The sequence below is a fragment of the Staurois parvus genome, unplaced genomic scaffold (assembly GCF_062004578.1).
Source record: "Staurois parvus isolate SC_StPar_1 unplaced genomic scaffold, SC_StPar_1.0 ptg001119l, whole genome shotgun sequence".
Taxonomy (NCBI): domain Eukaryota; kingdom Metazoa; phylum Chordata; class Amphibia; order Anura; family Ranidae; genus Staurois; species Staurois parvus.
In genome coordinates this window covers 679611-706679 of record NW_028318915.1, presented here as the reverse complement: position 1 = coordinate 706679, position 27069 = coordinate 679611, and the positions used below count along the sequence as shown (strand labels likewise).

The following is a 27069-nucleotide window of genomic DNA, read 5'->3' as shown; positions in this document are numbered from 1 at the left end:
AAGTTTTCATAATGTTGAACTTTATTAACTGTGACGCTAATGAGGAACCATTTAGAAGGCTGGGCCTGTCTACTTTGGAGAGCAGTGGAGATGGCTAGATACTGGAAGCAGATGTTTCTTTCTTTGCCCACCAGCTGATGATTAGAGAAAACAATGCACTACAGCCTGAAACAGTAGGAGTTCAGCATATATGCAGACACTGCAGACTATTTTACCCCCTGCAGAAACTCTTCTTTTGTCTGCTTGGTGCTCCAATCTGAAGGGTGGGGGAGTTGTTACACTTATACAGGTTAAATGGAAAGCAAAAAGACTTTGTTCACTCTTTAGCTGAAAGCCAAGCAAGCGTTTGAGTTTATCAATGCAAAGACATTAAACTATTCTGAGTGCAGCTATTTTCCTAATTAGTTATGTCATATGGGTTTTCTTTCTCCTTGAATGATGCAGGATCGTGTGATGATCAACCGATTAGACCACATCTGTGAGACTGTGCTGAAAGGAAAGTGGCCAGTAAACAGACGCCAGATGTTTGAGTTCCCCGGGCTCATCCCTGGATACACACCAACTGCCATGGACAGCCCGATGCAGAAGAGAAGCTTTGCTGAGCTCTCCATGGTGGCCCAGGGCAACTTCAGTGGAAGTGAAGAGATCACTGCTTCCCCACAACTGTCTCAGGCAAGATGCATTAACTAGTCATATACTGGTTTTCAACTGCTATATGCTCTTTCACAGAAGACTCCCAAACAGTTATCAAAGAGAAAAAAAGTCCTCAAATGCAAAGCATAGAGTCACTGTTAACCCATGGTATTAATTTTAAATATATGTTCATGTTAGATTGCTGATTGATTGCTAAAAGCTGCAACTAGACTTGCAGTGGAGGTGCTTGTCCAGTACTTGGTTAAGTAGGATAGGAAGATACTAAAGCCAAGCATACGTCTTCTTTTTTTTTTTTATTTTCAATCAGTGGGCTGAATTGAAAAAACAAAACAAAAGGGATAATCTTCCCATCCACACATTCGATCAGTAGATAGACTTTGTACAACCAGCCTTTCCATACATGGATCGAAATTCGTCCAGCTGAATCTTGATCCACATGTGGCCGCCCTTAGACTTGTTCACGCGAGGAAGAAATTATACACCATGTGGTGCTGTTCATGAGTATTTAATAAAACTTGCAGGAGGTGGAGCACTGTAAAACAAAGTTTGCAAAACTGCAGTCTCTGAAAAGTGTGGCTTTCCTGCTGTCCACTAGCCAGCCATTTTAAGACCTTGTAGGTGAGAGCATCACCAGTATATACACACTTTGCTAATTATAATGGATCTTATCTAAACAGTTTTATTTTGTCACAGTCATACATTTTCAACCAAGGAAAAGAAGTCTGTTTCTAGTTAGGACAGCACCGTTCCTATGTCCAACATTTTAACAGATCAGTCCCATTGTTTTTTTTTATGTTTTTTTAGGAAACTCATAAAAGAAACATTTAGGCAGCTATTGCTGACTTCTTATTCAAAAATGCTAGATGCCTGGTTGTCATTATGATGCATTGACTTTAGTAATTTTAAATAAAGAAGTGGGTCACTTCTTAACCTAATTTGCTGCATGCTTGTTCTAGGTCTGTTTCATGCGCTGAAGCTAGACAAAGTCATGCAATAAGTATTGTTATTTAGGAGACCAACAATGACAGCCCACATGACAGGTGTACTTTTAAATTTACATTCTCTATATATTTAGTAAATGATGGGCACATAGTGTTCCAAAGCAGATACCTTAATGTTGCCAAGCATGAATGGGTAATGCCTGAATTAGTGTTTTGAAGGAAATAGTCTGCATTAAACTTTCGGGTGACATACTATTAGTGTTAAAATTAGTAGTGCGGGGCAGATGAGCAGAGTTTAAGCATCATATATATATAAATAGATCTTATTACAAGCTAAAGGGTAATTTCTAAGCTTATAGTGACTGTTTGCTGGTTTACCAAAGGGGAAAACTTGACTTTGGGAGGCATATTTTTGTCACCTGTGTCCAATTTTCCCTCTCATGACGAGATTAGGTAGAGGTATTGCATACAAATATAGTATGTAATAAAATGAAGTAGCCATGGTGTACAATCCAGTTTTACATTTTGTCAAGAAATATCTGATAGCTATGAATTACTGCTCATTTTTGCATATTACTCTTTGCCTGTGCTTAATGTACATTACATGAGCTAGTCATAGGCTTTCAGTGTTCTTCTGAACTGAAAAATAGATGTTGTCAAACTAGCCATTCAGTGCTTGTTGGACAAGGGCATGCTCAGATTAGATCTTGGGATCCTTCAAATATACCCAAAACCATTTTATATTCCCTTTTAAACTCTAACTTGATATATTTGCCTTTTGGATTCAGGAAAGCGCTATGAGTTTGTCAGTACCTCGTCAGCGAAGGCGGCGGAGGAGGAAGATTGAGGTTGAAGCAGAACGAGCTGCAAAGAGGAGGAATCTAATGGAAATGGTGGCTCAGTTGCGTGGATCGCAGATGGGAGCAGAAAATGGACAAGAGAAAGTTGTGGATTTATCAAATGCCTCCAGGGAGGCTACAAGTTCTACCTCAAATTTTTCATCTCTTACTCCTAAGTTTATCTTGCCTAATTCCTCCACCCCTGTCTCTGATGCCTTTAAAACACAAATGGAGCGACTGCAGGCAGGTCTTTCTTGCACGCCGACTAGGCATCTCCTCAACGGTTCTCTAATAGATGGAGAGCCTCCAATGAAGAGGAGAAGAGGAAGAAGGAAAAACGTAGAAGGTCTTGATCTATTGTTCATGAGCAACAGACGGACTTCCTTATCTACGGTAAGAAAATGACACACTGCAGATTTGCATGAAATGAATAAAATAGCCCTACATACATTATTTATAGCTTCTTCAGATATTTGTAACGTTCGGTATACTGAAGTTTAGGTATACCAAAGATTTGAATCTGTTTATGCATTTGCATTGCTTCATGAATTTTGATGCTCCTTCCTATTTGCGTTTAAATATTTTTTGTTTTTTTTCATGTCTGTTACCAGCATGTCTGTTTCTAAAAAGATATAGGAAAAAAATGGCTGCACTGAAAAATGATTGTTATTTTTGGGTAGTTGGTCAGGGATACATATTTTGTTGTGCTCTTGAGTAAAAGAACTTTCCCTTTTTGGGTTTATTTGTTTTTTCTTTACCTTTTATTGCCTGTCCTAACCTGCTTCTATACTGATGACATTGACTAAAGTCCATTCCAGTGAACCTTCCAAAATATTCAAGCATGAAGGTTATTTTGGATTGTGTACATTTACATTATTGACAGAATTAGGCCATACAAACTGTGTTAATTAAACCTGCACTAGAGTATCTCTTTAATTGTACAAGCACCTTGACAAAGGATTCTATCTTAGTATGGTGCTGGATATGCTATGTTCCATGAAGCTACCTTGGTGAGCCAAGATGGGAATACAAATCCCAGGAAATTACATGTACAAGTTTAATATTGTTGTCATGGTTGCAAGTAAAAGAAATATAATGGTTTTGGAGAAGTAAGCAAAAAGGTCATGGCTAGGTGTTGATCAATACAGGCAATCTTAATCACTTTATTAGCTGTGCCCATTGGGTAGATTTTTTTTTTTTTCATTTACTGTCTTGTATACACAACAGGAAGTGGTGGAAATCACCTCCCTTCCTTAGTTGATTGTCATCACAAGAAGTGTCCCCATATAAAAAAATATCCTCACTATTCCTGTTCTTATGACATTTCAAAATTGAGGTTTCTCCTAACTTTTAATCCTGTTGACTGCTCACCAGAACAAATAGAGAGAGAATCTCCCTACTTGAGGACATAAGCAGCAGAAAAATCAACTGACATACGTTCTAATCTCTCACCATTCTATCCAAAGCTAAAAAGTTTTTGACTTTGGGTGGTTTTTAAAATTGGTGTCCAGAGATCTCAGTAGACCAAAAAGATGGTTTGTAGTAATGTATAAGCAATCTTTGCTCATATGGATTGGCGGCATTGTTTTCCTTTTGTCTCTATAGGAAGATACCGATATGACCAAAGCATATGAGGATGATATTGAAACACCACCAGCAAGAAACATTCCATCTCCCGGGCAGCTGGAACCAGAGACCCGGATCCCTGTCATTAACCTAGAAGATGGGACCAGACTAGTTGGGGAGGATGCTCCCAAAAATAAGGACTTGGTTGAATGGTTGAAACTGCATCCTACTTACACTGTCGATATGCCAAGTTATGTACCAGTAAGTACAATGAACAGGAGAACATTTGTCATGTTGTGTAATAAATAATGAAGCCGGTTTTAACCAAAGACGTTCTCTATCTTCACAGAAGAGCGCGGATATGTTGTTCTCCCCATTTCAAAAACCTAAACAGAAGCGTCACAGATGCCGGAATCCTAACAAGCTGGATATTAACACATTAACGGGAGATGAAAGAGTGCCTGTAGTAAATAAGCGCAATGGCAAAAAGGTAAAATTTTCAGAAAAGAGTATTTTAAACACGCATAAAGCTAATGGAGAGTGTTTTTAAATATTTTTAGCTTCGTAAAAACAATTAGTCTCTTCTAAGGAATTTTGAACGGGGAAAGTGCATTTTACCAGCATTATGTTTTGTTTTTTGTTTTTTTGTTTTTATCCATACAAGTTGTTTTATGTTTTCAGTAGATAGTTTTAGCAGTTTGTACTGCTCACCAGTATTTAAAGCACAGAACGCACCATATTCCTCTTGCTGTGAAAGTGCCAATAGTTATACAAGGAATTCTGCATGTATCTGCTATAAGTGACAAGCAGCACGTTTTTTATATACTCTGTGTAAGTTAAATTAAACCAAAACTCTAAGCTGTTTGCAGTGTTATTGGCATACTTTTTTAAATATATTGTGAATATATGCTTAAATATTACCAGTACCTATTTTTTGTTCTTTAAGATGGGTGGTGCAATGGCTCCTCCAATGCGGGATCTTCCTCGCTGGTTAGAAGAAAACCCTGAATTTGCTGTTGCTCCAGATTGGACGGACATAGTTAAGCAGTCTGTAAGTATTATCTAGTGCCACAGAATGCTCAGTGTATCAAACTATGTCTTTGGGGGCGATTTTGTAAAGCAGAAACTTTCACTCTTATTCTTTTTGTCCACTTCAAATAAAGCATTTTTTTTAAATATATAAAATCCGTTGAACTTGATTTGGAATTTAAAGACCTGCTATAGTAAGAATCTGAATAAATTGTCCTTTTTTGGTTACGTGACATTTCCAGTTGAAGTTATGCATATTTTTGCCTACAGATAAAAATGGGACATCTTAGGCCAACTATGTCCTTTTTAAATGTAAACCATTGAGGTACCTTTATAGAAAGAGGTGAATGATCACATTCTGATCATTCATTGTTGTCATGCCACTGGGGATTTATTTTTCTTTACAGATGCTATATATAAAGTTGATTTGCTCACTTCTAATGTGATTCCATTATTAGTGTTCAACTACTTCAATGTGGGGAACCCCAGTGTTTGCAAAATCAGAGATTTTGCTGCCTGCCTATCCACATTAGACTAATGGTAAATCACTAAAGCAATGTGACATTATTTATTTGTGGACTTAATACACCAAAAGTTGATCATTTTGAGAAAATTTTCTTTTTTGACTCTTTTTTTGACGCTTTCTTCAGTTTTGTAAACCTGAGCTTTTTATTGCTGTCTATCTCACAAATGAGATTTGCTTCACTTCCTGTCTTGTCTAAAATAAAGGCCTCATGCACAAAGGGCATTTTTGCAGCCAATTTAAGGGGCGTCAAGTGTTTTTTTTTTTTTTTTTTTTTTATAGCTTCCAAACGCCCCTTCATATTATCCTATGTGTCCATGCATACATAGACTTTTAGAAGCTTTTAGTGGCAGGGGCTTTTAGGACATGTAAAAAAAACCCACTGCAATTGCGTCTAGGCGCAGCAGCGGTTTGTTAGAAAAAAACTCTTGATGCATCTAAAAGTGTGTTAACGCTTGAGTGTTAATGCACTTCAATGGCCAGACTAAATTGTTGTTCTGGCCAGTGAAATGAATTAACGCCTGAGCACTTCATGCCTGTAAACACTCCTAAACGCTTGTAAAACTGATAGACACTTTTACAAGCATCAGGCATTTTGTTCTGCCAAAACACTGCTGCTAAGAGGAGGAGCATTTTTAAAATGTCCTGTGTGAATGAGGCCTAAATTGGAAGTGTGGGGAATTCTCCCAAATCGACCCCAACAGTGAAGAGTTGCGATTCTAACCCTTTCAAGTCTATCCATAACTTAAGATTTAGTTGGAGCTGGATTTTAACCTTGATCATGAGTGTCATTAAATCCTATGTATAGAGATAAAATTGTCATGTATTTGAAAGCTAATTTAAAGTGGAGTTCCACCCAAAAGGGGAAGTTCCGCTTTACAGATTGGTCCCCCGCTCTCCATTAAGGATTGGCACCTTTGGGGAGCGGGTGGGAACGGGTACCAGAATTTGACAGGTACCCGCTCCCACTTCCGCTGTGATCGCCTAGGCGATCGGAAGCGGAAGTTGTCCTACCCTCCCTCCCCGAAGTCTTGTGGGATACGTGACAGGTCCCAGAAGATGACGGGGCCATTCAGCTGTCACAGCCGGGTGCCCACACTGAAGATGCCGGCACCTGGAATACAGGACGGCCGGTGAAACGGGCTCGTGGGACAGGTGAGTGGCTGTTTTTTAAAAGTCAGCAGCTACAGTTTTTGTAGCAGCTGACTTTTATTTTTTTACAGAGTGAGTGGAACGCCGCTTTATGTAATTTGTGATTTTGTACACAATGACAGTATCCCTTTTTGTTTCTTAGGGTTTTGTACCGGAGTCAATGTTTGATCGTCTTCTCACTGGACCTGTTGTAAGAGAGGAGGGAGCCAGCCGAAGAGGGAGAAGGCCAAAAAGTGAAATTGCCAAAGCAGCTGCAGCAGCTGCTGCCGCTGCTGCAGCCTCGACATCTGGAATCAATCCACTGTTGATGAATAGCCTCTTTGCTGGAATGGATCTTGCTAGTCTTCAGAATCTTCAGAACCTGCAGTCTCTCCAGCTTGCTGGTCTTATGGGGTTCCCTCCAGGCCTTGCAACAGCTGCTGCTGCTGGAGGGGATGCTAAAAATCCTGCTGCCATGCTGCCTCTGATGCTGCCAGGTATGGCAGGTCTGCCCAACATGTTTGGTCTTGGTGGGCTCTTAAATAACCCCTTAACAGCTGGCGGCGGTGGTAATACTACTACAACTTCAAGTCAAGGAGAATCTGAAGATGGCACTTCAAAGTCTGATGAGAAAAAGACAGAAACTGACGAGGATGGCAAAGACTCTGAGAAAACTACAGACACTGCTTCTGCTACTGACTCTGTTGCTGCTGCTGCTACTACTGCAGCTGGATTGGCTGCAAATCCTCTGGCCTTCAGCCCCTTCCTACTATCCACCATGGCTCCAGGCCTTTTCTACCCCTCCATGTTTCTACCTCCAGGGCTAGGAGGACTGACACTGCCTGGTTTTCCATCACTAGCTGGACTTCAGAGTACTGTAAGCTCTAGTGAGGAAAAGGCCACTGACAAAGGGGAAACCGAGAACCAGGAAGCCAGCGATGCAGACGAGACCCTGGACAAAACCGCAGACTCATCCGTTTTGGAAGATGACATAGCACATGAAGAAGAATTAGACTCACCCGAAGCCGGGGAGGAGAACGACAAGGACAAATAACGGTCTCAGTTACAGTGTTCTAAACTTTTTCAAGTGGTAGTCCTACTGTTTACACTCACAGTAAATGTCCATAGTTTTTATAAGCTGTTCTGTAAAATAGTGTAGCAAAAAAGAAAAAAAGGAAAAAGTCCAAGTCATGTCACACGGATGTGTCAAAAAAGGTATTTTGGTCATTAAGTATTGTGCAGTGCATTATTTATAATTTCTAGGAAAAAGTTTTGGAGAATTAATTTTTTTTTTCTAAAGGAAATTGACATAATGCTCTGCAGCTCTTTATTTTTATTATTATTATTTTTTTACCGTTGGTATTACGAAGCAGCAATTTTGTTTGAAATCATGGTGCAAAAACGAAGGACAGGCTGCTTTAAGGAATTATGAAGTTATTTATCTTTTTTTTTTTTTTTCTTTTTTTTTGCTGTGAAGGTCAAGATTTTTTTTTTTCCTACATATCAATTTTTTTTTTTGACTGTATATGAGGGTTCCACACACACAACCATTTCAGACAATCTCCACAACATAGAACGTCTCAATCTGGAGGCACAGCAATACAAGGCAGCTGTTGAATGTGAAACGCTATCCTGTATTTTTTTTTTCCTCTTTTGAACACACTCACTGCGGAAGTCATTACAGGACAAAACTACAGTTAAGTCGTCTCATGATTTTATAATGCACTGGTTGAAACATAAAATTTAAAATCAGGTACCTTTTTTTTTTTTTTTTTTTTTTTGTTTTGTTTTGGGTTTTTTTTTTCTCCTTTTTATTTTTAATTTAAAGGATGGACTTTGTTACGTTAGCCACAAAGCTAAACAGCATTACCTCAACTCTAAACTAGCCTTGAAGTTTACAGACATGACTTTGTAAATGTTTGTGTTTTTTTCCTTTTCTCTTTTTTTGTGTTTCTTTTTTTTTTTTGGAAAACTGCTATCATGTAAGATAAACTGTAAATTGCTGCCAACAGTAGTAATGATGCTTTTAATAAAAGTGATCCATGAGATGCAGTGATGTAATTAGAAATAACGTAGAAAGTGTCTAGGGAAACCAAATCAGAACTGGTGTACACCACTTTATATTTTGTATTCACAATAGAAGCAAATACAGTATTATGGCTTTTGTACATCCTTCTTTGATATTTTTCAAGCCGGTTGATGGGGGGAGGGAAAAAAAAAGCTTTCGAGAACTGCTGCACAGGAGTGTGGGGGAAGGGACACAAATGGAGTTGCTTTGAATATACCAGCTTTGCTACCTTGATAAACAATGACACCACTCTCTTTCCAACCTTGCTAACCTGAGAGCTCTTTAGAAAACAAAAGGTCTGCACGGGGAGAATGAGAAGTCTTAGCAACAAAAGGGGCAAAAGAAAAATGAGGCTTTTATAGGCACAATATGTAGGTCATTTATCTGTGGTTAATGGGTAGAAAAACAATGTAATGGTGTCAATGAGAGACGACTCTGTGGTACTCTGTAGACTACAGCTTGCCTTGCCAGCAAGGGTTGTGCCAAATAAACACAAAATGAGAACTAACCTAGTTTTGGGACATCAGAAGCTTTCCAGAAGATGATTGCATTTTCAGCCTGGTTTGACCTTTGGCATTCTCTATGTAATATTGTTCAGATCCTTACTACCATGTGAGAGTGCGGAGCCTGCATTATTGCCACGTATGAAAAGTCTTATTTATTATTTATTACAGCCTTTTCCAGCATTGCAGGGACAGATACAGTGAGATCGGGGCACCAGCGTTGCTCTTAAATATAACAACCAATTAGTTTGTTGTTGAAGGAAACTTATATGGGGAAAACATGTAAGCTGCCATTGCTGAACTTCTTTGGAAAAGGTTGTAGGGCTGTTATGACTTCCATAATTTAAGTGTGACCTTATACCAGTATGCAGATCTGCAATTCTGAGATTGCTTTGACTTGCTGTTTGCTTGTGCTGGGTCAGTGACTGATTAAGTAATGAAGACATAGTTAGCCAGGCAACTAGCATGTTCAAAAGGAGGTCAGCCATGACATACTCCATATTTCTCTCAGTGCTGGCTTTCTTTCAGTAAAAAAGGTCTGGTCACTTCTGTGTTCTCTGCTGGGCCCCCCTTTGTCAGCTAGCAATCACAAGCCCTCTCCACCCACAGATGGTCTTCAGGGAGCATATTTAAGGAGACCTAGGCTAAGAGAAATGTACCAGCAGCCATTACTGAACTTTGTTTCCTGGCCATTTTTCTTTGTGAAAATGTTACCAGAGCCTTCCTGCCATTCTGATCTGGTAGCTTCAGTATTAGCTTTAATAATATGGAAGCCTATCACTGGCTGCTAATGTTGCTAGCAGGGTCAGGGCTGCATCTGTTGCCACCGTCCCAGTATCGCCACTTCCCGACAAGGACGTGTGTGTGTGTGTGTGTGTGTGTGTGTGTGTGTGTGTGTGTGTGTGTGTGTGTATACGCACAGCGGTCGGGCAACATTTAAAGACTCTGCAAGTACAAAAAATACCTGTTGTGCCAAAAATGCACTGCACTCTAAAGTGTGTTTCACAACAATGAAATTTAAGGTTTTGTCCATTTTGCAGTGCTTTTCACATGCGTTCTTGATGCATTTTTTTTTCTTTTTGGGCCAACTTTTGCTGAGCAGATTAAAAATGCAAAGCATGTCAAATACACACTACATTAATTTTTTGCAGAGTCTTCATTGAACCAAAAACATATTCTGTGTTTTTTAAAAAAAAAAAAAGTCCCTGACCCTTTCCAAGAACGCAGTGGCTCAGAAAAGTATGTGAACGTGTCCCATAGGAAACCATATTAAACGGAGTGTAGTGTGTTTCTGCTAAAATAACTAAAAAACACATTGATGTGAACCAGGCTTTAGGTCCTATTGTGGGCTGACACCACACAACATTTTTGTGGACAGTGTCGTCCCTGCTTTTTTGATAAATTCTCTTTACTGCTTCTACTGTCAGATCTTCACAACATAGGCTAATCCTTCTAATCCAAGATAAGAACTAGGAGGAATGTTTAAGTGGACACAAGAAAAGTGGAAAGGACACAGGACAGCTATGAATTTCTGACGAGATCAACAGGCTTTATTTTTTATTTATTTTTATTAATAGTCAAAAAAAAATATAACCATGTTTCCAGTGTATTATTTAACAGACCCAAAGATGTCAAATAAGAAAAGTTTATTCGGGTTTTATTCACTTTAAAGCTGAGTGCCAGTCATTTTGTGTGTTACAAAAGCTACAAAACTGTAGTTGCCGACTCTTAATAAACACACCCTCGCCTGTCCCAGGATCCAGCGATGTGCTCGCCTGCACCTTCCCTTCTCTCTCTCTCCTCCCCCTGGTGCCAGCATCTCAACTGTGGGCACCCGGCTGTGGCAGCTTGTGGATTCATAGCCAGGTGCCCATTGCGCATGCACAAGTCACACTATGCCTCCTGAATGGTCCGGCATTTCACAGGTCCCAGAAGACTGGGTAGAGCTGAACTTAAGGTTCAGTTCGCTGTGGTGAACTGAGCCGGAAGTGGGAATGGTTACCTGTCAAAACCAGGTACCCACTCCACCCAAAAAAGGGCCAAATGTGGCAGGGTAGGAGGCAGACAAGCGGAGCTTTCCCCTATTGGGTGGAACTCAGTTTCACTGCATTGTAACGCTTTGCAGTGGGAACACTTTTTTTTTTTTTTTTTTAATGAAATGTCACACAGTTGATTTAAGTGGTTTCTGGATTGTCAGTGAATTGCCTCATGCTATACTGTGTTGAAAAAGAAAAAAAGTAGTAGACCAGGCATTTTGCCTTGTATTGTGATGGGACAGCACTGGAATAGCCACCCAACACAGTCCCGTCTCACCTGGTGTGAATGGACCCTTAAACTTGTTGAAAGCGGCTTACAGCACAAGTCGGTGGTCCCTGTAATATTTCTGTTCAACATTCCCACATTGGAACTGATTGGCACTGCAATTGTTTTCTGCTGCAGGAGCACCGTGCAGGACTTTCCACTGAAAAAATTTAATTGGTGCCTGTGTATAGGAACAACTTAACACTTCTTTCTCCTCCCTTGACTCCTCCCAATCTCTAAAATTGCTTTTTGCTCTTATGCCAGCATTACATATTTTAGATTTCAAGGTATCATAGCAGGAGTTTCCTTTTATTCATATTTTTTTAATTTTTGTGATTGTTTCTAATAAATCAAAATCATTTGATTTCAATGTGTGTAGCTGTCAGTAAACTTCATCCCCCAAAAACTGAACGCTTTTAAGGTAAGTGTGCAAGATCAACTTGATGTGAATAAATGTGTTAATATTTTAAAGACCTTATTTCTATATACTGTATAATTTCTAAATATATACAGTTAGGTATATATATTTGGACACAGGCACAATTTGTTAGTTTTTTTTTTTCAGGTATTTACCAAAACATATTCAAGCTATAGTTCTATAATGGATATACAAATCTTCTGGTTTAATTTGAGGGTATGAACATTTAAATTGGTGGAAGAGTTTAGGAATGACAGCTCTTTAGAGTAGCTGTCACCCCTTTTTCAAGGGACCAAAAGTAATTGGACAATTGAATCAAAAGCTGTTTCATGGCCAGTTGTGGGCTACTTCTTCATTATTTCTTCATCAATTAAGCAGGTAAAAGGTCTGGAGTTGATTCTAATTGTGGTATTTGCATTTGAAATCTATTGCTGTGAACCTACATCATGCATTTAAAGGAGCTGTCCATGCAAGTGAAACAGGCTATTGTAAGGCTTCAAAAACAAAAATCCATCAGAGTGCTAGCAGCAACATTAGGAGTGGCCAAATCAACAGTTTGGTACATTCTGAGGGAATAAGAACACACTGGTGAGCAACATAAAAAGGCATGGATGTCCACAGAAGACAACAGTGGTGGATGATCACTGGATCCTCTCTATGGTAAAAAAAAAATCCATTCACAACATCCAGACAAGTGACAAGGATACACCCACCTCCTGGAGAGTGTTCTTCAAAGTCTACAATCAAGAGAAGACTTCACTAGAGCACATACAGAGGGTTCACCACAAGGTGCAAACCACTCATAAACCTGAAAAATAGAACTGATTTTGCCAAAAGACATCTAAAAAAGCCAGAGCAGTTCTGGAAAAGCATTCTTTGGACGGATGAAACTAAGATTAATCTGTGCCAGAATGATGGGAAGTAAAAAATGTGGAGAAGGCTTGGAACAGCTCATGATCCAAAGCACACAACGTCAACTGGTATACATGGTGTAGGCATATACTGCCAGCCCAGATTCAGCCAAATGCAGCAGTTAATTGGACAGTGCTTCAAAGTACAGATGGACAGTGATCCAAACAACACTGAAAAAACAACCCAGGAGCTTTTGAAGGAAAAGAAGTGTAATATTCTGCAATGGTCGAGTCAATCACCTGATCTGAACCCAATTAAGCATGCATTTCACTTGTTGAAGGCAAAACTAAAGGCAGAAAGACCCACAAACAAAGAACAACTGAAGACAGCTGCAGTTAGAGCCTGGCAAAGCATCAGAAAGGAGGAAACCCAATTTTTGGTAATGTCCATGGCAGGGGCGGACTGACCATTTGGAAACTTGGGCACTGCCCGAGGGCCCGTGGTCAGTAGGGGGCCCCATGAGATGCCCCTGGTACCTTTTTCATAGGCTTTTTTGAGTTTGGGCAAGGACACAGAGACCCCATGATCCCCTATTGCCCGGGGGCCTCATGAGTTGTCAGTCCGCCCCTGGTCCATGGATTCCAGACTTCAGGCAGTCATTGCCAGTAAAGGATTCTCAACAAAATATTAAAAATTAACATTTTATTCATGATTAATATATTTGTCCAATTACTTTTGATCCCCTGAAAATGGAGGGACTGTGTATAAAAATGGTTGCAGTTCCTAACCTTTTGTACTTGATATTTATGTTCAACCCCTTAAATTAAATTAAATTAAATTAAAGCTGAAAGTCTGCACTTCAAATTAATTTGAATTGTTCCATTTTAAATTCTGGTGGCATACCGAGCCGAAAGTATGAACATTTGTGCCTGTGTCCAAATATATATATGGACATAACTGTATGTACATAGCTATTCATATGTTAGGCTTTGCCTATGCTTGATTTATTTGTTGCTATGGTTGAAAAATGGAAAATTGTATCAAATACTGTAATTTTCTTGGTGCCTCTCCAGGACAGCATAGCTGTGACATACCTGTAGCTTTGCCTATGACTCCTCCCTCAGAATTGGTGAATAGCATAAAAAAAAAAAGATAAGGCAACTCCCAACATTCTCTGTAAATATCTGAGGGTGGGAGCACATGCTGCCATGGATTGACACCAACAAAAAAAGATTTTTGATAAGCATTGATACAGTTTTCTATTTTCCTGGTGCCTGCATGGCAACTTACCTTGACAAATAACTAGCTGACATTGGAGGGTTGATGCTCTACAAATGTTTTTCAATGTAGCCCTTGATCTGGGCTGCCCAAGATGTTGCCACTGCTCTGGTAGAGTGTATGATTTTCACAATCCAGGAAGCTAGAGTGCTGGAGGAGGCTTCATTTCCCTGGTCTTACCCCATGGAATGATAAACAGTCTGATGTTCTAAAGGGTGCTTTGGCTGTCAGGTAGGCCCTGAGGACTCTTGAATTATTCAATTCTGCAGAGAGCTAGTTTGAGGATCTGGAAAGATTGAGAGAGGCCAGGTGGAAAAACTGTTAACTTTTGAAAAACCACTCCATGGGATGTAGTTCCACTCTATCTGGTGAAAGACCTTTTTTTAAAATGTTTTTGCCTGTATGAAGGGCCTGCAGCTCTGATATCCTTTTGGCCTGATGTGATTGATATCAGAAAGGTTGTTCAGAGCAGTGTTTCCCATAGTGGACATAGTTCTACTAGAGTGAAGGAATGTTTTGCTAGAACCTCTATCACAACTGTCAAAGGGAAAAGACCCCCTAAAGGATTTGGGACTTTGAAGGCATAGATATATACCAAAAAAAGTTTTATAAAAAGTACAAGCTTTTTATTGTGTCAAAACGTATTTTAACATGTAGACATTCCATACAATAAATCATTTAAAGTCGTAGTACATCATCACCATCAAACTATTAATTGCATGATAAGGACACACAGTATGACTATGTTTGACTAGCCATTAAAAATGTTGCAACATCATCCATACATATGATTACAGAGAGTTTCTATATGATCCAATGTGTTTTGGAGTGACTTCACTCCTTCAGGGAAAAAGAACTCTGCATATGGGTGACATCATCTACAAGATTGAACATATATTTGTTTGGAACATTTCTTGTATCCATTACAGTATTTTGATCAGGGGGTTTCCATTGTGTCTATTGGGTATAATGAGGAGGAGGTGTGAAATGACCTGGATTTTTGCATACTTAATGGTGGGTTCCTAGTCTGAGACCATTGTGGTACCAGTGTATAACACATAATGTCTTCTTATTTACATAGCTATTTATTGTAGTAACCTGTGGTGTGCCCTTGTGATCTGCGCCTGGGGGGAGTTTCCATTATGTCTGGGTTCAGCTGGTCTTCCAACCATATGAGGTGACAGCTTTTTGAAGTACCATGTCTTTTAAATGTGTTGACAATGCAACAATTTTTTTCTGCACTTTCATGTATTGTGAGTATATCAACAGATTGGAACATTTCTTGTATCCATTACACTATTTTACAATCAAATTTATGTTCAATCTTGTAGATGTCACCCGTATGCAGAGTTCTTCTTTTCCCTGAAGAAGTGAAGTCACTCCAAAACGTGTTGGATCATATAGAAACTCTCTGTAATCATATGTATGGATGGTGATGTTACAACATTTTTAATGGCTAGTCAAACAGTCATACTGGGTATCATTATGCAATTAATACTTTGTACTATGACTTTGGATGATGTATGGTATGTCTACATGTTAAAAAAAAATTTGTACTTTTTATAAAACCTTTTTTTTTTGGTATTTGCTACCACTGAGATTCAAGATATTTGTAAATTAAGTCTCCAGCATAGATTCAGGATAGTTTGAAGAGACTGAAGGCGAAGTGGAGTTTCAATTTTTTCCAGCAGCAAACAAGACTAACATCTCCCCTATATGTGTGTACATATTCGTGAAAGATTTCCTTGCCCTTAGAAGTGTTGAGATGGCTCCAGCTGAGCAACCTAGGGTTTCCAACCACCTCTTCTCAATTGCCACACTTGAAGGTCCAACCTGTGGGCATTCAGATGAATGAAATCTCTCTTTGTAAGGAGACAGGGAAAAGGAGGGATAGGTACCGGAGTGCAAGAGTTGAGGTACATCGCTTATGGGGACCAAGGTCTCCTTGGCCTATAGGGGAGAATGGCTAAGACCACTGTTAGCTCTATCAACAACCTTGTTGAAGAGCCTCATGCTAAGAGAAAGGGGAGGGAAGGCACAGGCTTGACTTCAATTCTACAGTCATGTAAGGACATTCACCAGACAGTGAGGGGGATGAGAGATAAACCTTGCCAGTTTGTTTGCTGATGAAAATAGGTCTGTTTCTCATAGACCTCAGAGATCTGTGATCTGATTAAAGATGTAAGGGTGAAGAGAAAACTGGTCTAGAAAATTCAACAGCAAGTAAACTGCTCTTAGGTCTGCAAGGTTCCCTCTCTGGCCATAGCACAATTGGTTCTGTTTTCTTTAAGAAGGAAAAGCTGTGTATTTTCCCTGCTTCTGAATGTACAAAACTGCACCTCTGTTGTCCATTTGGCGTGGAACACTTGATGCCAGAAGACAACAATGTTAGTGTCAGGAAGGCTGCCTGATTCTCCAGTATGTTGAATACCATTCCCTTAGTACTGAACCTCTATTGTCCCTGTATCCTGGACTCTCCACACAGTGCTCCCAAGCCTATTGAGCTGACATCTGTGCTAAGTATGGTCTATACTAGCGGGTGAGACTTGAAACCTTGACCACCACTTAAATGAGGTGAAGTTTCTTCCTACAGGTCATCAACCCCACTTGAAAATGCCTGTGTGCCCATGGCACTACGGGAATGCATGCAGGCTTCATGCCTATTAGGATCAGGCACTGGGAGGCTTACAACAGGTATAGTCTCCTACCTGTAAGTGTAATAGCCTAATTGATGCAGAGAAGATCATATGCAAAGTCAGATGTAGTCTTACTGTCCTCTAGGACTTGGGGGTGTCCTGTAGCAACTATAAGAAAACAAAGAGAGGGCGCACTAGCATAGTGCATTATCCAAAAGATCTTTAATATAAATCCAAAATAAAACTGCTCCCAAGCATAGGAGCAAATACGCTTATCAAGTCACACTTCTGTGGCCAAATGGAACAATCTTCCAAGCACTGAGGGGGGGGGGGTGGCAACACTGGGTCCCTGAAGGCTGCCAGGTTTTGAAGCTCCTACCTATAAATGATCACACAGTCCGTTATGTAGTCTAGACCACACCATGAGAACCAAGAGGCTCCCCCCTTCCCTCCTCTCATGGGGAGGGGTTTAACATAAAATAAGTTGAAAAATAAAATGCTCAGAGGGTTATGCAATTAAATAGCAAAAGATGGCAATAAAGCATAGTCTCAAAGCATATTGTTACATACATATATATATAATAGATGTTCATAATGAATAGTGATAATGGATAGGGTACCATAATATACACTCACTGGCCACTTTATTAGGTACAGCTTTCTAGTACCAAGAAAACTTCCCCCACACCATTACACCACCACCACCAGCAGCAGCCTGAACCATTGATACAAGACAGGATCCATCCATGCATTCATATTGTTTGTGCCAAATTCTGACCCTACCATCCTCCTCCTCTGACATCAACAAGGCATTTTCATCCACGCAACTGCCATTCACTGGATATTTTCTCTTTTTTGGACCGTCCTCTAAACGCTAGAGATGGTTGTATGTGAAAATCCCAGTAGATCAGCAGTTTACTCAGACCAGCCTGTCTGGCACCAACAACCATGTCACGTTCAAAGTCACTTAAATCCCCTTTCTTCTCCATTCTGATGCTCTGTTTGAACATCAGCAAGCCATTTTCACCATCTAAATGCACTGAGTTTCTGCCATGTGATTGGCTGATTAGTAATTTGTGTTACCAAGCAATTGAACAGGTGTACCTAATAAAGTGGCCGCTGAGTGTACATTACCCTTTACAAGGGATACAAAAATGAAACATGCTTGATGGCATAGAAATGGTTAGAAATTAGTGGTAGTTCATCCCAGGTATTCAGTCCTTCCAGTATAGCGGTACCTAACATGCTGGAACGCACACCTGTGTCCAGGTGCGGACTGACAACTCATGGGGCCCCCGGGCAATAGGGGATCATGGGGCCCCTGTGTCCTTGCCCAAACTCAAGCCTATGAAAAAGGTACCAGGGGCATCTCATGGGGCCTCCTACTGACCCCGGGCCCTCGGGCAGTGCCTGAGTTTCCAAATGGTCAGTCCACCCCTGCCTGTGTCCTAAGACCGGAAGTGCCGTTATACAATTAGGAAGCAGACATTACTTTGAGAAGATTTTGGAAATATCACTGAAGTGCAGAGGAAGGGATACTGACCCTCATTAGGTGTTGAACATCACACCCAGATACATAATTTCCTGTGATGACAATAGCTGCCTCTTTTTGTGGTTTATAATCCAGCCAAACTTGGTTTTCCAGATCTCTGTCCATAGCAACCTTTCCTAGGCAGCCTTTACAGACCAATTTCCCTGCCATAGAGGAACTCCTCAGGACCAACATACTTTCCTTCTGGAGCTAAGGAGTGGTGATGCCTCTTAGAGCTGCCCCTTGTTTGAGAGCGGTGCCTGAAATAAGATGAGCGTAGCTGGTGCTGTTAGGGTGTACAGTCCTGAAAATAGAGAAGCACCCAGCGTTAGATGTGTTCTTTGTGAAAGCTTTTAGGCTTATCAGATTGTTAATCCCTTACCTAGAGGACATGTGAGGGTCTTACATTAGCAGTGAAGAGAGCAACTGAAAGAGAAACAAAGAGAAATTGTGAGTAAGTAGGCCAAACTTGGCTGTTGGGCGCTAGGATGATCTGTGCAGTGCATGGCACCCCTGAGAGCTGGAATCCGAAGGTTAAGATAAAGCACAATGCCTCTGTGGAGCAACCACACCTGGACCACTTGGTGCCCATTCCCAACCCACATAACCAAGCCTGTGAACAAGTGCGATCACGGGTGTGCTTTCCCCTGATACAGGCAAAGAAGGAAAACAGGAAAAGGCTGAGGTAAAGAACTGAATGGACAACTTGCAAAGACAAGTTGACAAAAGAAAGGACAATGACACAGGAAAAATTGTGAAGTTCGTGCTCTCCTCACTCATCCCCCTGCCAAACAAATGCCTTAGCATCAGTTTGCATGATCTGCTTCAAGTGAGGAGACTCCGCTGCCACAAAAGACCCTCAGAAGAAGCTATGATCATTTCTGCTAGTACTTGTCATACTCTGTTTTCTTCTGTCTAGCTTTGTCCCCTTGGGTACTTAGAGACATGCTAAGTCGAAAAAAGACTTTCCCCATTCTTGAACAAATAGAATGGGCAATTTATGATGGCTGGGTTAATCCTGCAAAGATTTTTACCCCTCTGAGAACCATTGCCAAACTATCAATAGAGATCACTAAAAAGTGGTCTGTTCAGGTAGTAGGCCCTTCCATCTACGTGTTAAACATCCCACAGTGCCTTTGACAAGCTGACATGCATTTTCAAAATGAGTGTTGGAGCAAAGGCACAATAAAATGACTAAATGAGAGACAGCATGAAGGTAAGTAAGGTATGCTGTTTTTTCATATATGTCTTTGTATAGAATTGGGCTGGGGTCCTCTTTAAACACTTAAGGAATAGGTTTCAGCCTTTTTTAGCCTTTTCTGTTTTGCTCCAAAAACCTCTGGTTTCATTTTACCTTGTAAAAAATGTATTCAAGGTGTTTCTAAGATTAGACCCTACTGCTTACTTAGGATCCTAATTTGGTTCTCTCTGGTTTGCAGAAGTCACCTTTTGAACCCATCAGGGAACACTCTTTGGATGATCATTCCTGCAAAGTGGCCTTCTTGGTGGCTATCATGTCATCAGATGAACTGAACTAGTGACTCCCTCTCTTTTAAGGAGCCATTCTTGATCCTTTACAAAGTCTTATGACCAAGACCTACCCTTCTACCTAAGGTGTTCTCAAACGTCCACCCTAATAAAGACATAGTCCTCCATATGTCTTGCTCCTAAGCACTCCAAAGAGATTACTCTTCGATATCAGACCTATTACAGTTTATCTAAGAGCCACAAGAGTCTTTAGGCCCTTGTTAAAAGCATCCTACTTCAAAATCCCCTGTTGCCAGTTGGATAAGACATTTCATCCCAAGAGCATACACTCTAAAGCAGGGTTTTTCAACCAGGGTTCCTCTAGAGATTGCTAGGGGATGCTTGAGCAATTAACAATTTCTGCCTCTCAGAAAAGTTCCCACTGCCACTATTGATCTTTTTAACTACATGTAATGGAGTAATTATTCCCAATGACCACATGTGTAAGGGGCATTCTTCCCACTCACTGTCACCCTAATGCATCATGAGTTGTAGATATAGCAATTTTTAACAGGGGTTCCATGCGCCTAGAAAGAAAGAGGCTGCTACAAAGGCTAAGAAACTTCCAGCTCTCTTACATGCCCACTTCACCAAATCAGTGGGGGTTTCCTGGGCATTCCGGCACTAAGACTTTGTTGCTCAGCTTTACAAAGCTGTCACCTGGTATTCAGTTCATACCTTCTCCAAGTTCTACGAGGTGGTTGTTCAAGTTTCTGTGGATGCAGCTATCAACTGCAAAGTTCTTGCAGCAGCACTGTGATTTTGGTCTGTTTACCCTTGTTATTGTTGGGCTTGTTATTGCCCACTCTTCTTATGCAATGCTTGGGGACCTTCCAGAGTCTATGAATATCCATCCTGTGTCCTGTACTGCACAATTACAACAAGAAAAATTTTGACTTGTCATAATTCCGTATCTGGGAGTACAGTACAGGACACAGGCCACATTCCCCCCTGTTCCTGTGTTACTTTTCATTGCTTGCTGAAAAACTTATGAGATCTTATGGAGTGGGGTAGGAGTTATAGGCAGTGCCGGGACAAGGTAATTCAGTCCCCAGGGCAAAGATGCCAATCTGGGCTTAGGGGGTCTTACGCCCAGCAGTCACTCGCTTGTCAAAATCACTGCTGTTGTCAGTACTCCTGTCAGCCTTGTAACAGAAGGAAGGAACCTCAACCCTACAGTAAACTATTGCGCCCAGAGCAGCCACCCTTCTTGCCCACCCATTGTCCCGCCCTGGTTATAAGGGTACCTTCTGGAGGTGTGTCCAACAAAGCTTTGCAGGTATCCAAACAGCTGAAGGTACCAGCCTATAATCCAGGGTCTTTGAATACCCAACTTGTGTTTTGTAGTGCCTTTCAAGGTATGGAAGTTGCAGGTAAGCCAAAATTCTTTTTTTTTTTTTTCTAATATGATACACAGAGGAGAGTTTATTAAAACTGGAGCAGTCAGAATTTGCATAGTAACCTTTCAGCTTTTAACTTAGTGATTCTAAAGGTTATTTTTTTTTTGGTGGTGGGGGGGGGGAATAACAAACATGTTTATACTTAGCTACTGTGTGCAGTGGTTTTACACAGAGCAGCCTCCTCCTCTTCTTCGGTTCTCTGCATAGAATGCATGAAGGTAAAAAACCTTCAGCCTTTACAACCACTTTAAGCTTGTTCAGTTAAACTTTGAAAATCAAATCTAGAAGTTTATTGGTTGCTATGCACAGATGCTCCAGTCTTAGTAAATTCTCAGTCTGAGGAAAAAAAAAAACTTGGATCTGTGTGTTTTAGAACAATCTACAGGGCAAATGGGTGCAGTTAAACAGGTACAACTTATGTAGGAGGATTTGTTTCATCTCTGTGTATCACCTAAGGGTAGTTTCATCACTGGGTACATGCAAGGCTTTCCAACCACTTTAAGGATTCTTAACTAGAATTTACCTCTCATTAGCAGTCTGCAATAGCCTGTGTCATAGCATACCACCAGCAGATTCACAATTACATTTGATTTCTGAAAAATAGCATTTTTTGCCAAGTGATTTATACTTTACATTTATCTTGTGATGCTGCATATAATAAAAATGTGCAGCCTGAATAACAGGAAACAAATGTGAAAATTGTGGCGCAACCAATCCGCTTTTAACCCTCATTATGGAGCAGATTATTATTACTATACAGGATTTATATAATGTCAACAGTTTGCACAGCTCTTTACAAAATACAACAAGGGAGACAGTACAGTAACAAGAAGGTTAGGAGGATTATCAAGTGAATGGTAGGATCTAGTTATGCTTAACTCTCCACTCAAGTAGTATACATTTTACTTGATGTTTTGAGCTGGCGAAACATCTGATACACCCAAAAAATATATATCCAACCCCCCCAAAATATTAAAACTTATGGTCTACATTTTTCCAAAGTACCAAAAACCACAGGTACAGTGTTCTCAGGTCGTATCGGAAACCTACCTACCTACCTCTGAAAAGCCAAGAACATGGATGGATGGTTGGGAGCTTTGAAGTTCACACTTCAGGTGTTTTTTTTTCTTTTGTTTTTTTGCTGATGGTAGTTTTTGATTTGAACTAATGTACCACAAGCTAAGCATTAGGCTCAGTTAAAATGGCAGTTGAACAAGCAGAAGCACCACTTGTTAACTCAACAAACCACACTGAACTTGCTGAGATGCAAAACATCTTGGCTGTGGTGTGTGTGCAGCCCCCTTCAGCTGTGTGGTTGGTTTTAGATGGGTAGTCAGGGGTGGGAGGGGAGATGGAAGGGGAGAAAACTGCAGCTCAACTATCTGTTTTTACCATCCTCCAGCTGCCCATGTGCAAGAGGCCTTAAGCAGCAAACAGCCAATGACAAGCTTTCACCCAACAGAGTACTCCCAGTGGCATGTTTTCTTGCAATTTAAAGACCGATCTAACAGAAAGGACATCAGCAAACCAAACTGAAAAGTGAATCCTATTGAAGTCTATGGAGGGGTGGGAGGAATCTTACTAAGTTCTGCCATTTTATCACTAATAAGCAAACTACTATTACAAAAAGAAGTGAGAAACTAGGCACTGCCATACAGGGACATGTACCAATGCAAAAAAGAAAAAAAAAACATACCGCAGGCTGAGGGCCTTTCTATGTGGCTTCAAGGCTATTTTTTGCTATCTCTCTTAGACTCCTTTCCCCCTGACAGTGGTGTTTTGGCAGAAGAAAAGCTTGGTACCTGTAAACGCTTTTAGATGCCTCAAGGGTGTTAATTCTTTCATGGGCCAGAATAATAATTTATTCTGGCCATTGAAATAAAGGAAATAAATTAATGCTGAAGTGCTAAACATGCTTAGCATGTGTTTAGACATGTTTGCAGACGTCAGGCATTTTTTCTGCCAAAACGCCAGTGGTCACGGATGTGCTGGCGGTGTTTTTTTGCCTATACATGCCTATGTGTGTATGGATACATAAGGGATGATTTACTAAAGGCAAATATACTGTGCACTATAAGTGCAGTTGCTCTATATAAATGAGGGAAAGCTTTGCTGATTTCTATCATCCAAACATAAAAGCAAAAATGCCATTTTTAAAAACAATTTCCTTGCAAGTGATTGGGTATTCTTTGTAAAGTGAAGCATTACCTCATTTACTAAGCTCTGGAGCAACTGCACTTGCAGTACACAGTATATTTGCCTTTAGTAAATCAACCCCATAGTCTAGCATGAATGGACGTTTAAAGGCAGAACAAAAAACGGTCACACGCCTCTAGGAGCAGCATTAAAAACATTCAGTGAGTATGAGGTCTAAAAATACAAAAATCCTTTAAATAACATGCTTAGGGGATGCCTTAAAACTGTACAAGGTATTTTGGAGCCGTACAATTTTTAAGGACAGTCTCAATATTAGCTCAGACTTGACTGTGGAATTATTTTTTTTTTGGGGGGGGGAGGGGGTTAACAAGTACTTTGGCTTAAACACAACAGCACCCCACTATAAATCATTTCAGTTTGAAAAAAAACAAAGGCTTTTTTCATAGAGATTTACAGTGCCTTGAAAAAGTATTCATTCCCCTTGAAATGTTTCCCATTTTGTCATATTACAACCAAAAATGTAAATGTATTTTATTGGGATTTTATGTGATAGACCAACACAAAGTGGCACATAATTGTGAAGTGGAAGGAAAATGATTAATGATTTTCAACATTTTTTACAAATAAATATCTGAAAAGTGTGGTGTGCATTTGTATTCAGCCCCCTTTACTGTGATACCTCTAACTAAAATCTAGTGGAACCAATTGCCTTCAGAAGTCACCTAATTAGTACATTGTCCACCTGTGTGGAAATTTAATTTCAGTATAAATACAGCTGTTCTGTGAAGCCCTCAGAGGCTTATTAGAGAACAAACAGCATCATGAAGGCCAATGAACACACCAGACAGGTCAGGGATAAAGTTGTGGAGATGTTTAAAGCAGGGTTAGGTTATAAAAAAAAAAATATCCCGAGCTTTGAACACCTCATGGAGCACTGTGTAATCCATCATCCGAAATGGAAAGAGTATGGCACAACTGCAAACCTATCAAGACATGGCTGTCCACCTAAAGGGACAGGCTGGTCAAGGAGAGCGATTAATCAGAGAAGCAGCCAAGAGGCCCATGGTAACTCTGTAAGAGCTGTACAGATTCACAGCTCAGGTGGGAGAATCTGTCCACAGGGCAACTATTAGTTGTGCACACCACAAATCTGGCCTTTATGGAAGAGTGGCAAGAAGAAAGCCATTGTTGAAAGAAAGCCTTAAGAAGTCCCGTTTGCAGTTTGCGAGAAGCCAAGTGGGGGACACAGCAAATAAAGTGGAAAAAAGAAGGTGCTCTGGTCAGATGAGACCAAAATTGAACTTTTTGGCCTAAAAGTAAAACGCTATGTGTGGTGGAAAACTAACACCGCACATCACCCTGAACACACCATCCCCACCGTGAAACATGGTGGTGGGAGCATCATGTTGTGGGGATGCTTTTCTTCAGCAGGGACAGGGAAGCTGGTCAGAGTTGACAGGAAGATGGATGGAGCCAAATACAAGGCAGTCTTAGAAGAAAACCTATTAGAGTCTGCAAAAGACGAGATTGGGGCAGAGGTTCACCTTCTACCAGGACAACAACCCTAAACATACAGCCAGAGCTACAATGGAATGGTTTGGATCAAAGCATATTCATGTATTAGAATGGCCCAGTCAAAGTCCAGACCTAAATCAAATTGAGAATCTGTGGCAAGACTTGAAAGTTTCTGTTCACAGATGCTCTCCATCCAATCTGACAGAGCTTGAGATATTTTACAAAGAAGAATGGGCAAAAATGTCACTCTCTAGATGTGCAGAGCTGGTAGAGACATACCCAAAAAGACTTGCAGCTGTAATTGCAGTGAAAGATGGTTCTACAAAGTATTGATTCGGGGGTGTAGCAATTTTGCATACAGAGATGGATGCGGTCACCCATCTTGCTAAGGATCCTCCATCTTGTATCATTTCTACTCCCAAATCAGCCTCCCTCCAATTTCCCCCCTCCCTCAGGAATGTGCTCTGGATGATGCCAGAGATCACAGGCTCAGCGGGAGAGTTTAATAGTTATAAATCCTACTAGCTGGTGCCTGGGTGTCTGTTAGCCTCTCAATCTGAGATATCGTAAAGCCATAAACCAAGTCCTTCACTGAGCTTCAAAGACATTCCAGATAAGCCGCAAAACAGACATTACATTCAAAATCCACTTTCCCCTATGATTTCATATCTTGAAATATGAAAGACTTACAAGGAGACCAGGCATATATTCAGATCGGTCACTTTAATACAAGTCGCCTGATATATTACACCCCCTAGCTGGACTCTACAGGAGAGCAGAAAATTATATCTCCCTAACCTCCCCAAGCAGGTATGTCATATTTCATATCTAGACATTCAGCAGATGCTTCTGCATATTAATCTGCTAGTGACCAGGCTGCTACATGCACCGAGGGTAAGTTATGGGTCATGATATAAGCTGGGATGGATTTTGGTTCTAGCTGGGGTCTCCGCCTCCAACACCCTCCCCAAATGAGGCGATTGGTTCTCTGCTTCAAGGAGACACCCTGCTGAGTTCCTAGAAAAGCTTTTATGTTTGGAGTTAAGCTAAGTTGAGCTGGTTGAGCTGAAGTTGAAGAATCCTCCCTTTTAACATCGGAACCAACTTTGGGAGAAAAGGCCCTTTTGCTCAGGAAACTTGATCTGCTTAACCCAGGACTTTTGGCAAGTACTTCACCTCTCTAAATTTCTTTCTGTTATCTCTTTGCTGTTTTATTGCTCTCTGTATATTTATAAATATATATATATTGGCTACATCTTTTTTTGTAAATATTTTTATTGCACCCTTTTGACCTTTTAGTAATAAATCTTACTTTCTGAAAGTGTTGAACTGTTTCTAAAGCGCTTTAATGCAAACTAAGAACCCCTGTCTCTGAAGAGCGCTACTGCGTGTTTTAAAACGTCTGCATACATCAGTCTGCAGTGGCATTGTGTATGCAAATGATTATTCAAACATCATAGTGTTATTGCTGATATTGCTGAGTTTCCTCTGGGTCTAACGCCACGATCGTCACAAGGGGGGGGGGGGGTGAGTACAAATACACACCACACTTTTCAGATTTTTTTCGCAAAAAATTTTGAAAACCATTTATCATTTTCTTTACACTTCACAATTTTGTGCCACTTTGTGTTGGTCTATCACATAAAATCCCAATAAAATACATTTACGTTTTTGGTTGTAATATGACAAAATGTGGAAAATTTCAAGGAGTATGAATACTTTTTCAAGTCACTGTAGCAGTGACATTTTGAACTGTGGATAAAAACTGGCAAAACTGTTCAGCCACTGGCCAATTTCTATGAGGCTTTTTTTTAAGAATTCAGAGACTGCAGATGACAGAGTAATTTTAATTTTTTTGACCTGCAACTGGCCAATTTTACATTGGACTTCGGGCATAGGAAGTATGCCCAAAAAACACAAGTATCCAGGGTGCAAGTCATATGCCCAGTCTGCCTCCCACCACTGCCAACCCCCGGTCCCCATTCTTGCTAGCAATTACCTGCTTTGTATTACATCAGAAACAGCGGGCACTGTTGTGAAAAATCGATTTTCTGAAAGTTTGCAGGGCACTTAATTTAGAAAGAAATGATAGTTTTGTTATGTTTGTTCTGTTTCATTCATATGCAGATTGTGTGACCTTAAAGCCCCTTTAAGACAGGATGGACCCATAAGTGGATCCGCCTACTCAGTGGGGGAATCT

At 40.4% G+C, this 27069-nt stretch overlaps 1 protein-coding gene across 1 annotated transcript in view; it reads left to right on the top strand.

Moving 5' to 3' along the window:
• LOC149440067 (ATP-dependent chromatin remodeler CHD7-like) overlaps positions 1–8851 on the top strand; it is a 156812-nt gene extending 147961 nt beyond the window's left edge. The window contains exons 33-38 of the mRNA XM_089658980.1: positions 445–672; positions 2384–2827; positions 4040–4261; positions 4350–4490; positions 4947–5051; positions 6847–8851. Coding sequence (XP_089515106.1) covers positions 445–672; positions 2384–2827; positions 4040–4261; positions 4350–4490; positions 4947–5051; positions 6847–7737 — 2031 coding nt within the window. The 3' untranslated portion in view covers positions 7738–8851. The remainder of the gene's footprint in view (positions 1–444; positions 673–2383; positions 2828–4039; positions 4262–4349; positions 4491–4946; positions 5052–6846) is intronic.
• The last annotated feature ends 18218 nt before the right edge of the window (positions 8852–27069 follow it).